Source organism: Parasteatoda tepidariorum, chromosome 6 (genome assembly GCF_982258835.1).
Source record: "Parasteatoda tepidariorum strain Cologne lab strain chromosome 6, Ptep-v5.0, whole genome shotgun sequence".
In the NCBI taxonomy this organism is placed as follows: Eukaryota; Metazoa; Arthropoda; class Arachnida; order Araneae; family Theridiidae; genus Parasteatoda; species Parasteatoda tepidariorum.
Window position 1 is genome coordinate 86,192,886 of NC_141760.1, and position 13,604 is coordinate 86,206,489.

Genomic DNA, 13,604 nt, shown 5'->3' on the forward strand with positions numbered 1-13,604 from the left:
GGTTTGCGTCGTTAGATATGGCAGAAAAGAGAATTATAAAAAGTATCCAATTTATTTTAATAATTTATATTCAGAATAATTTCTTTGCATAAGGGCTTCGAAAAAGATAAAACTATAAAATTTTCTAATGATAATCTAAGACCATTGAAATTCAAAAAGTTATTCAAAACTTTTGACTTTTTATGTGACGTTAAAACTTCTATGTTTGTAAATAAAAGTAATTTACTAATTTTCTTAACTTTATTTTAATTTATTACTATAGACTTCCTTCTGAATGTTTTACATAGAAAAGTCTGCTATTTTTTCATTTTCTCAATTTGGCATGTCTGGGTGTGTGAATGCTATGTTTAAAATTATTAAAAATCATCAAAGAAAAGAAAAACAGTTTTAAAAGTGTAATTAAAAAGCTAGTTTAGAAACATTAATAGCTAAGGAAAAAATATTTAAGCTTTTTTTTCTTCAAAGAATGGTATATTATGTGTGTTATGTGTATTATGTATGGTATAATTTTTTATTTCAGTATGTGGAACTAATGAAATCTGTATTTTATTTGAGAGATATTTGTTGAATTCGTGACACTAAAAGTCACATGATTGATTTAATACTTAATTGTACAGATTTTGCTTTCTTTGGTATTTTTCATAGAATAGTTTGTTACCTAATCTTAGATTTAATTTATACAATAGCTTTCCTATATTTAACCAGACTCTTTTAAGTTTTTCATTGTTTATTGATATAAAGTTTAGTGCGATCAATGCTTAAAGATTTAGCCTTTTAAGAATTTAAGTTATTAGCAAATGAGCCCTATTGAGTTTTAAGTAGAGTACTCAATTTTTATTTGTTTAATCTTTGATAATACATTTATTAATATGAAAGTTTCTGTCTTATATTTTTTGCACGAGTAAAAAAGTAACTAAGCTCTCCCGATTTATTAAACATACTATGATTTTCCAGCCCTGTTAAATTTAATAATTTTGAAGCTAGAAAGAAAATAGTCAACCCCTTAATAAGAATTTATAATAATAATAAAAATTTGTTATACTAACAGCAATTTATAAAGGTTAAAATGTTAGTATTTGCTTTTAAGTCTATTGTAAAGCATTGGAAAATTAAATTCCCAAGCTAATTTAGCTTGAGAATCTGAGAAAGATATTGCAGTTTTCTTTTTTTTTTTTCCTAAAATTTTTCTACTCTTTCTGAGTATATTTATTTTTTTATTATATATCTAAAAATGTTGAAAATATACGTTTTTGAAAAACATTTAAGCCAGATACTTTTCAAATTGTAAAAAATCTAATAAAACAAACTCTTAAATCAATAGATCAATAAGGATTGAATTGAATTGCTGGCATTTTATATTTTTAATTTGGTTTTTTAATGGAAGATTCACTAACTAACTGTTTCAAATAAAAGATTTCTATGGGCAGTTTTGCTATCAGTCTTTCGAGTTTCATTTTATATAGTACTCTAATCTTATTTAATTAAAATTTAACTACAGATACAGTTTCTAGGATATTGGATATAGTTTTCATTAAAGTCTGAAATTTTTTTAAATGTTCTATTAGGTCAGAAATTTTGGTTTCTTTTTTGTTTTATGTAGAAATTTTTTTTTGTGTATTAAATATTTTTATTTATTTTTTAGGAGGATATTGAGGGGTGGTCCTCCTATTCCAGACAAGCTTTCAGCTGAAGCTAAAGACTTCTTAAGGCGGGTCCTTGTGAAGGATCCCAAGAAACGACTCGGTGGTGGTCCACAAGGGGTGGATGAACTCAAACAGCATAGGTTTTTTAAAGTATATATCATTTTGTAATCCCTGTGTATTTCATGACAACCATATATCATTTTTCCACAATCAGTTGAGTTATCTATTAAGGTGGTAGAGATGTTGGTTTGTCGAAATACAATAAAACAAATTAAGGTAAATAAACATTGAAATTTCTTTCAAAAATTATATTTGAACTTAAATCAAAACCTGATTTTTTGTAATTTATAAAATGTTTACTGAAACAGTTAAAATGTTTTGCCAATTTCTATAAAATTAAAATTTTTCCAGGTAAATTGTTTCAATCAATCTTTTTTAAGGTAAAGAAATATATATTTATTAATTGATTAAGTTTATTTAAGCATTTATTTTACTCCCATTCTTAAAGTAATGACTAAACCATTATTTCAATGTTAATGTAAATAAAATAGTCCCTTTCATTTAAATTAATACAATTTTATTTTTAAAGTATTAGGTTTTGCTGTGTATTAAAATTCTTTCTATTAGGTGCTGTTGTGTGTTAAAATTATAAAGCTCTAAAATTCTTTCAATCAGGTAAAAATAAAATAAGATATTATAAAATTAATTTATTATAATTTAAATTTATTTAAGTGGTGCTTTTTCTGGTATGAAACGTCTCAAAAAATTTCTAGCTTCACTTATTCTTTTGTTATATGTGGATAAATTTGCCTTTTTTATTTCTTAAGGCCTAATGTAAATGTTTTGATTTAAACAACATTCCACCTAAGTAGAAAACACAATTGTATTTTTGTAATAATTTTTTTAAAAGATTTTGAGATGATTGTTTTTATAAACTGTATAAAACATTTTAAAAAATGTATTTTATTTAATATTTTGTAATTACATTAATTATAAAAATTTGATTTGTTTTGTAGCTGTGTATATTTTAACATTGTGTATACATTGTTTTGGTAGCAAAATTTATGGAATGAATTTGCTGCTCTATCTTCATAAATGTCTGCAATTATAATGCCGCCAGACTAAGATTATTATTGTAAAAATTCAATCTAATCTAACATTCATGTAGAAAAGTTTGCAAATATCTTACTATATATAAAAATCCAATGATGGTGTAGCAGTCTTTCATTGTTGTTCATGCATTTTTATTGGCCTGAAAATCTCGTGGTAGGAACCAGTTTTTCGTCATTCATTTCCATATTGTTTTGGTTGTCACCAGCATAAAATTAATAAAAGTCCTGAAGGTATTGATTTTCTATAAATATTTTTGTATCACTAATTTAAAGTAATTTTCTTGTACTGCTATTATTATGCTTTTAATTCAAGTATAAGTTGAATTTATTCAATATAAGTGTATTTAATGATGCCAAAAAAAGAAGACCGTGTAATCTCTATGTAGTTAAGCCTTTTAATCAAATAGCTGAAGAAAAAACCTGTACTTTTTATTCTTTATGGGGTTTTCTCAATTCAGGTTTTAATTTTTTTTAGAAACAAGTTTAGAGATGTTTTAAACAAAGTTTCAATAACTTCTCCTCATTTATTTGTTTTCTTTTTAAAAATAAAAGCAAAATTCAACTGAAAAATAATATGTAGATGCTGCAATAATCTGCATCACCAGCTGCTGTGCTGGATGGTTTCTGCTACCTTCTGTATTGTTTTGTATATGTTACTTGTGATTCTGTTGTATGCTTATTGTTTTAAATATTTTTTACCTCTGCAGTTTTAAATACATATTTTAAAACAAATACTGAGTTTCAATGCATTTAAAATTAACACTTAGTAATACAACCACATATTTTTATTTAAATATTTTTTTTATTTTATTTAAAACTTATTTTCTTTTTGCTTCTTAACTTAATTTCTTTGCTTCAAAATAATTTAAGTAAAAATCTTATTTTATGTTTTTAATTGCAATTTGTCTTTATTAACTGTTATTACACATCTCTTTCATAGGCGTAAGTTTTTTTTCTATAACAATTGAAATTATACTTTTATAAATAAATAAACTGGACAGTAAAATTTAGTTATGAAGTTAAAATATTGATAAATGTTTTTCGTGCTTTTAAGCAATAAAATTTTTAAACTTTTTTCTGTTAATTTCAAAACATAATCATAAAAAGAAATTTCATATTGTGTGTTTTTTATTTTATTTATTTTTGATGTCATTAACAAATCTTCTTTACTTAATAGTGTCTTGATTGGGATGATTTAGTTCAGAAAAAAGTGAAAGCTCCTATAGTTCCTAAAATTTCAAATCCTCTTGACACTAGAAATTTCTCTGAGGAGTTCACTTCTGTTGATGCTGTATACTCGCCTGGCGGTGTTCCCCCTCCAAATCACGACACTTTATTTAAGGTAAATTATATTGCCACATAAGAGATTCATCTCTTACCTAATGGATTCATCATCTTGCTATTTTCTCATAGTGGCTATTAATTTTAGCTATTTAATTGCTTGGCTATTTAATTTTAGCTATTTTCTCGCTAAAATTTTACATGATTGGATTCTAATTTAAAAAAGTTTGATTTTGTGATCGATGTTGCAATTTCTGGCAATTACTCTAAATAGTATCGAACTAGTTACTTGTTTTCCTAAAAATATTGATTAATAATTTTTCTTATAGTCATATTTTTGAACAATTTTGAGTTTCAGATTTTTTCTTTAATGTGTGCAAATTTTTAATGAAATAAAAAGAAATCTATGTTTCATAAGCATTCAAATAAATTATTTTAAATGAGGAAAGTCGTTTTATTGTGTTAGTAAAACATTTTTGATTTTAGTTTATATTTCTAATTTTTTTAAATGAAATGTTGTAGATTTTTTTTTTTACAAATTAAATATTGTAATTATCAAAGTTTTATGAGGTATTATCTATCTGTTAAAGTTTTTTGGTTTTATGTAATTTGTTTTTAGTATTGAAATTGGTTTATATTTTAAAATCAGCAATTTTCTAACATATTTCTGTTTGCTACTCAGTTCCATAAATTAATGTTTTTTAGTTAAGAAAATCTTAGAGCTCTTATTTTTTATTTCTTGTTAAACATGTCAAAATCTTTCTTAGAATGTACATGCATTTGTAACATTTTAAATGTATTTTTTGTTTTAATTTTAGGGTTATTCCTATGTTTCCCCTTCAGTCATCTTTACTAGAAATGCTATTAGTGATGATATTGTTGGATCACCTGATGAACCAGATACAGCAAGACGGTTTTCTGAAAGATTTCCGGTACTTGAGTTAAACAAATGATAAATTGTTTAATTTTTTATTTGAGATCAAGGGTAGGAATGATTTCTTAATTTTTTTCTTAATAGAACTCCCCTTTTCATAAGAAGTATGAAATCCTCCTGGAAAGAAGTATGCTCGGAGATGGAAGTTTTTCCGTCTGCAGGTGAGTTAAATGAAATTCAATCAAATATGAAATATTCTCAAGCATTATTATTGTAGTAAAAGCTAAAATGTATATTTATATTTTAGCTGTAACTTAACCTTTGTTTTCTACTAAAAGTTTCTATTTTCTACAATTATAATAACTTACCTTAACAGCATTTTATTTATATTGAGTTTGCTTTATAATGAGTACAACATTTGAATATTTTGCTGTTCATTTATAAATTTTCTTACTTAAAAGCTTAGATTTGCTATTTTTTTTTGCCTACCTATCTATGAAATAAATTGAGAATATTCATTTAAATTAAATAGTTGAGTAAATACAGCTTTGAATTTTTTAAGTATGAAAATAGGAAATAAAGATTATGATTTGCCTTCATTTCTTATCTTCAAATCTATGGCTAAATTTATTAATCCCTAAAGTCATTAAAACTGTTTGCGTCATAACATTTACTTGCAGTTTTATTTCTTCTGCCAGTTATTATTTTGGCAGTTTTATTTGTTACAGAGAGTCAGGTTTTCTAATGTTAATTCATTTATTAGTACCTTCTTTCACTGAGATTTATGAAATTTAAAAACTTGTCAAAATAACTTAATTTTCCATAGTAAAATAAAAGTAAAATATCTTTCCTTAAGAAATTGATTAATACAAAAATGTCATTATGAGCTTTCATCTCAGCTTTTCCATTACATTATTAGTGTAATATTAAATTAAATACGTGAAAAGTTTTTAAGTTATTTTAGTTTTTAAGATATATTTGGTGCATATTCTTTGTTACTTAAATCTTTATTAGCTAATGGATAAAAATGTAAATCTCTATTATGTGATATATTTCGTCAGACTATACAATTGCAGTGATCACTTGAATTGCTGAATATGTTGCATTCATTATAATTTTATTCATATTCTCGAATTTTACTTTTGCAAATTTCATTGCAAGTTCCTTTCATGTTTTCAGGAAACTTTAAAAATTTTGTTTCATTAATTCAAGCTGGAACATTAAGAGCAAATAAATTTGTGTTATTTTTTGGAAGATGTTGAACCTAAGTGAAATCATGTTCGAAAGAAACTAACAAAATTGTTTTTGTTGTGATATATGGCCTGAATTTCTTTTTTGAAATATAAACTTCGACAAGGGGAATCTACAAAGATATGGCAGTACATCAAAAAATAAAAAAATATCACTATAAATAATTCGGTCAATTTTCTTATTCAACTTTTGGAACCATATCTTCCCTATTTTAACACTTTTTTTTAACTATTCATAGATCATGAATCTATAATTCATCAATTTACCCATTCATTACAAATTTAATTTACAAATTTATTAATTTAGTTATCCATTAATCATGAAAAATTATATGATAATAATATTTGCTTTTTAATATTTGCTTATTTTTTTTAAGGAATTATAAGATTTTGTGAGAGATATAGGAATATTATTTCTTCCTTTACTAATGATTATTACAATCCTTTCTTTACATACTGATTGAGATTCATGTGGTAAAGGGCGCCTGATTTTATTTTGCATTAATCTCTTGTCTTTGCAACCAAGAGAAGAATAAAAAGCATTTCTTCCTAAGAACTCTTTTTATGTTTAAAATAAATAAAAACAATAATGGCCAATTATCATTATGGTGAAACAGAAATATTACATACAAGCATATTTCTCTTCACTCTGAATTGGCACATAGGGCTTCTATCATAGATTTCCATCTCACTCTACTTGTGGACAGATATTTTGCCTCTCCCCATGACTTTCCGATTTTCAATTAGTTTACAATCTTCCTGCTCCAAGATTTTTACATCTCCTCTTTTCCTATTGCCCTGAGGCTTTCAATCAAAAACTTATTTTATTTAATAAAATTTTCTGGTTGGCATAGAACAAGACCGATCCATTTCCATCTAAGTTTTTTGATTTCTAGATCAATCCATTTCTGTTCTGCTTTTCTATGAATTCGTGCATTACAAACTTTATGGAACCACTTAATATGGAATATTTTTCTTAAATAATTAATAATAAATATGCTATTTTTATTGTAGTGCCATGTCTCAGATTCATATAGTAGGACAGATTAGTAAAACAAAGAAATATTAATACAAATTAAGAAAAATTAAAAACAAAATCTAGAAAAAAGGAATTGTTCATTGTATGTACTTAGACTTCTTAAATTTATTACGTGTGAGGCTTCTTAAATTTATTATGTGTGAGGCAATTTATTCATCTTTAAATTTCTCAGAAAGTGAGTTAAGATTTTTTTAATGTTGAATGAATAGTAACTATGAATGAATTTGTTATTCATTCATTTTCATAGGGCTGTTCAGAGGTTTCACTGAATGTATATTTGGCGAGTTTGATTTTGTTAAATTCTATAATGTTTTCCTCTGTATTTTTTATATTAAGTGTAACATATTTATGTAATTTTAAGGAATATGTAAATGTTTTTTATACATTATTTCTCTTCGGATACTTGTTTATGTATAACAATGTATTTGAAGAAACTTTTCTTATAAAGTATTATTTTGTCAATAAAATTTCATTCCTTTTATCTTTAAGGGTGTGTATTGATAAGAAAACTAAGATTGAATATGCTGTGAAAATAATCCATTCGAGCATTGATTGTTCGAGAGAAATACTTAATCTGCAAACATGTCAAGGCCATCCTAATATTGTGAAATTTCATGAAGTCCTCTGTGATGAGGTAGTGTATTTTTTGACCACCTAGTAGATCTTTAATACTTAGTGTTTAGATTATTACTTAGTATTTATTGATTATAGTTTATTTTAACTCGTATTGTTGGTTTATATTCCCTGATTATTAAAAATATTTTTTATAAAACTGATAATTATATCATGTTTTAAGCTAAAGAAAATAGTTTTTCTCCGTGATACAATATAGTTGTAAAGTCTCATATTTTTTTAAGAAATATTATACTTTTGTTTCAATTTCATATAATTAGTACTTTTTTTTAAAATAAAAATTATCAATATTTTTTGATGGCTATCTATCAGAATAAATGCTAATATTGCATAATTAATGTCAGTACAAAACAAAAATTGTTTTTAATTTTTAAACGAAAAATTTAAACTTTAAATATATCAATTAAACTTTTTCTACCTTTAGGAAAAAGTGACCATTAGAAATAATTCATTATATTCATTATTATTCATTAAAATGATTCATTAAAAATAATAAAAAAACTGATAAAAGGAAAAGTTAATAAAAAAGCAAAGGTGAGTCTGTGAAGAAATTATTCTTGGTTCTGAAATGTAACTTCAACTTTGAGAATCCCATTTTGCTAGGTTACCTGTTATGTCTTACCTGTTCAGGAAAAAATGACAACAAAAGAATAAAGTCTATAAGAAACATTCCATTAAAATGCTGCTCTGTAAGTAAAACTGAAAAACCCCCAAAACCAAACAAATAAAAAAAAGTTCTCAATATTAAAAAAAAAGGTTTAGAGAAAATTGTTGAAATAGACTTGCCGGAATATAATTAAAAAAATCAATAGTACAAAATTTAAGGTTCAGTATAAAGTAATCAAATTTCAATTCTTCGCTTTTCGATTCGTCTTTCAGACCATAAATTAACAAGTTTTAGATCTTGATAAATATGCGTAAAAACTAATTCTTATAATGTATAGTAGAAAATACTATTTTACATTATTTTTTATGAAATCTTTTTAAATTCCCCCCAGAAAAACTTTGTCGAAAAGTACTCTTCATAAAAATACTTTGCCAATTGTTCATTACATTCCTACTATTAATTGCTGAAAATTAATTACTTAGAATTACTAAAAATTCACATGTTGGTACATTATTTTCTTGCATTTTGTTTAGTGACTTGTGCTGATCACTTTAAGATTTGATGAGCTTAATAATAATTTCCAAGTGAGCAATACTTTTTTAGTTTTTGTTGCTTGAGAGAAAGGGTAGATGGTAACTAAAAAGTACTTAAACTGAAGATACAAAAAATTTTATGGAACTATTTATTCTTAAAGTATTTTTTACCTTGAAAATGATTCTAAATTTATGTATAGTAGGCTTTCTGAAAGTTATTAGATATTGCGTTTTTACCCATTATTGAAATTTCTTTCAATGCCAATTATAGTTTAAATTTGTTTGTTTCAAAGCTTTTGACACCTTTAAATTAAGATAAGAATTGCCTGTAATCTACCTCAGTGTGGGTGATTTACCGATAAATAATGAACATTATTTATCATTTAATTGTGTTAACATTAAGACAATTAAATGATAGGAATTTAAGTTAATAGTATACGTTTCCCTTCACACAGTTTATTTTAGAAAGGTATTGACTGTTTTGTTTCATATCTTTTTTGTCTTGTATCAAAGATAACTCCTAGCTGTTTAATTTCTTCAATGATTGAGTTATTGACTTTTTTATTTTTTACCTTGTGCTTTAATTAAGTGTTGCTTTATTCAATCGAATTTTTCTTTTTTCTCATTAAAATATTTAAATAATGATATTTTTAACACTCATTATTGCAGAATAGTGAAACTTTTTATTTTTTCTATTTATTTTATCTATAATTTTGTATCACAAATTATTCATTAATTTTGTAAAATCACTGTTTTGCACATATTTATTTTTGATTCTGTTTTAATTTTAGCATTACACTTACATTGTTTTGGAATTGCTGAAAGGTGGAGAACTATTGGAAAGGATACGAAAGAAAACTAGATTTACTGAGAAAGAGGCTTCTAGAATATTCCGTCATCTTGTTTCTGCTGTGAATTTTATGCACAAAAGTAAAGTTGTTCATCGTGATCTGAAACCAGAGGTAAGAATTTTTTTAACATTTCCCAACACTCTTAAGCATTTTCTAACAATATATTAAAGGTGCCATTTGTATGACTGTGCTGTTTCTTTTTCATAGAGAAAATAAAATGGATCGGTATTACTTAAAATTTTTCCTTCAGATACTTAAGAAAGTTAACATTTCCGAATGTGTGAACCTTATGAACCATTTGAATAAAATTAAACATTAACCACGGCTCCCATAGGTCAGGAAGAACAAAGAAAATAGGAGTAATCAGGAAATTTTATTTTGTCTAAAAAACAGTAATAAAAAGAGAAATAAAAAAAATCATGTATAAAACAGTTAAATACTACAATTCCAAAGGAAAGTTGCTCAATGTAGCAGAAATTCCATAAGAAAATTGAAATCAATAGAAAATTTTAAAGAAGAAAACAATGAAAATAATGAAGAATATAAAAATGACAACCGAAGCTGACGTTGTCAGGGGGTACCAGCTCCGGAAGTCATAAAACACGAAACCTTCAAGAGAGCACGACAAATGTCTAAAAGTTGCTCTCTCTGTACCCCATCTCTTAATGCAATTCTGTTTTATTATGTATGCAATATGAATATTATTTGTTTTTATTCTAGAATATGATTGTTGACATATATGAGTATTTCAATTCATTTGTTATTGTCTTCAAATTATCAAAAACTTTATTTAATAGGTTTCTTTGCTATATATTTATTGGCTTTTCATTTATTATATATATATATATATATATATATATATATATATATATAATCAGAGTTGCCACTCCACAGGGAAAACCTGGAAAATACAGGGAATTTAAAAATCACCTAAAATAACAGGGAAAATGCAGGGAAATTTGAATTTTTTTTTACAAACTGGGAAAATACAGGGAATTTAGTTTTCTTATTTTGGTCTTTTAAAACATGGTGACCACTCAAAGCGTAATCTAAGGGATATTTAACCATGATATTTCAGCTATACTAAACTATTTCATTTATCATAGCATTATTAAAGTATGTTCAGCTGTTTTTCCAGCAATTGAAACTAATAAATAATAGCTCTCACAAGAGCACAATAATTGTTGTTTCCTCTTAATATATTGCGTATAACATGTACAGGGAAAACACAGGGAATTTTTTTTCCTGATTTAAGTGGCAACCCTGATAATGTATATACAGTGGTGGCCAAAAGTGTGGACACTTTTTGAAAGTTTCATGTTTTTCACCTTTGTGTGCTTGTAGAATATATTAATTTTCACTTAAATGCAAACATTTATATATCAAATTGAAGGTAATTTAATGTAGAATTTAATAATAAATACAGTATTACAATATCTGTATTACAAAAAAAGTTATACAATTAATAGTAAGATCTATCTTAGATTTGCATTTTTTTAAAGTGATATTTACACAATCAATACTTAGTAGGATAACCCTTAATTTTTAAGACAGCTTTACAGCGTCTTTTCATCGAGTGAACGAGTGTTTGGAGTTCATCTTTCGTAATCACATGGTGCCAAGAATCAATTATAGCTTCACTTAGTTGTCTTTTATTGGATGGACGTTTTTTTCGTACAAGAATTTTCAAACGTCGCCACAAATTTTCAATTGGATTGAGATCAGGGCTGTTTCCTGGCCATGGTAATATGTCTATGCCTTTATTTTGAAAGCATGCTTTGCATACTTTTGCTGTGTGGCGTGGAGCTGAATCCTGCTGAAAAATAAATGGTTCGTTGTTGGGGAAGAGATCCCTGATGGAAGGTATCAATTTTGGTTTCAGGACAGTTTCGATGTATTTTTTGGCATTCAGGATGCCAAATCTGGCCGAAAAAAATGCACAAGTGCTACTACCGATAGAAAAATTAAATGGCTATGCCTTCAAGATAGAAAAATGTCATCAGATGCCATTAGATGTGAAATGAATGCAGCTGGTATTGCAGTAAGTTCAAGAACAATAAGAAGGAGCTTATCAGGATTTTGACTACAAGCTAGAATTCCAAGGAAAAAACCATATATATATATATATATATATATATATATATATATATATATATATATATATATATATATATATATATATATATATATATATATACTACAGGCTCACTACAAGGTGACGTCACTCAGGTGACTACAAGGCTCACTGCAACTAAGCCTAACAAAAGATGACATTTGTTTGCAAAGTGCTGGCTTTTTGAATTAGCCTACATATATATTGGATTAAATTTCACAAATACGGAATTAGTGTTGTGTACAATCATTTTTTTTCTTTTGTTTAATTTCCATGTTTCATAGTCTTAATACATTTCATTATGCTCTTCAATGGTATTGTATTACCATTTTATAGTTTTATCTCATATTCAGTGTTCAGTAGTCAAAATTTTAATCAACAATTTTTATTACCTTTTAGCAAACTACTAAAAGAAAATTTATAATGATTAACTTCTAATTTTTAAAATTGGTCTTAACATAAAAAATTCTTTTTTAAGAATGAATTTAAATATATAACTTTTTATATGCTCTTATTATTTTTTATATTATTGATGCAAATTTTTTTCCTCCTTTAGAATCTTATTTTTGTTGATTCATCTGATAATGCCGTCATCAAAATCGTAGATTTTGGGTTTTCTCGCCAGAAGCTTGCTAACAATGAACTTATGGTTTCTCCTTGTTTCACTATGCAATATGCTGCACCTGAAGTGTTAGATGTTGCTCTTCCTGTTACTTCAAATCTTCGAATGTTTGGTCGTAATGTCGGGTACAACGAAGCTTGTGATTTGTGGAGCTTGGGTGTTATATTGGTAAGTTTTAAAAAATTCTATCTAGAAATTATTACTTATGCTTTTATTTTATGTAATTTGCTGAATAATGAATCTAGTAATACCAGATATGCTATTGAACTTGATTATTTGTATCAAAGCAGATTTTAAATTTGAATTGATGTAAGAGACAAAAGTTAAATCTACTTTCATTTGAGCAATATGTCTAAATTTTTCTTACATATTGGCTTGATTTTTGACTATTTTAAATCTTGAAATATTTGGATCCTACTTCTCTGCTGAAGTAGGAGATAAAATATTGAGTGTTTGAATTGTACTATAACTTTTTGACTGTTTTTTCAAGACTTTGTATTATGAATTGAATGAGTTAATGCCCCTTAGTGATTAACATGTTATTTTCCTATCTTATCGGTTTTAGCGTTTTTTTATTACTGATAGAATTTGTTCATTTCTGGTCAGCAGGCCCCCAATTTCTATTTTTAAATTTAAAAAAAAAAGTGTTCAAATTTAATATTATAAAAACTAAAGTACATTGTATACCTTCATAAACATATGATTTAAGATGTATCTAAATAATATTTGTAAAATAGGCAAATTCATAGATACAGCTAGATGAAATTTTTTTTGAAAAACAATTTTTTAAAATAATTTTTTAGACTGGTGGCTAAAATGTATGTTTTTTATGTGTATGCTGTGTTTGTTTTTAGAACAGTTAATATTTTTTAATAAAATAGTATGTATATAAATATTATTAATTCAAATTTAAGATTTCTTTTCTTTTTTTAAAATTTTTGTTAGCATTAAAAGCTGAGAAAACAGTCTTGAATTTCTTTATATCTGCAATCAAGATATTTCTGACTGTTTCTTGCACCCTACCAATTTTAGTAAATTTTCAAAAA

At 25.8% G+C, this 13,604-nt stretch overlaps 1 protein-coding gene across 4 annotated transcripts in view; it reads left to right on the forward strand.

Moving 5' to 3' along the window:
• The window catches only part of LOC107446208 (ribosomal protein S6 kinase alpha-5), a 144,198-nt gene that overhangs the window by 126,953 nt on the left and 3,641 nt on the right, over window positions 1-13,604 (forward strand). For all 4 annotated transcript variants that reach the window (XM_043041792.3, XM_043041796.3, XM_043041793.3 and 1 more), the window contains exons 8-14: window positions 1,643-1,793; window positions 3,933-4,097; window positions 4,855-4,968; window positions 5,055-5,131; window positions 7,689-7,833; window positions 9,764-9,934; window positions 12,493-12,726. In XM_043041792.3, coding sequence (XP_042897726.1) covers window positions 1,643-1,793; window positions 3,933-4,097; window positions 4,855-4,968; window positions 5,055-5,131; window positions 7,689-7,833; window positions 9,764-9,934; window positions 12,493-12,726 — 1,057 coding nt within the window. The remainder of the gene's footprint in view (window positions 1-1,642; window positions 1,794-3,932; window positions 4,098-4,854; window positions 4,969-5,054; window positions 5,132-7,688; window positions 7,834-9,763; window positions 9,935-12,492; window positions 12,727-13,604) is intronic.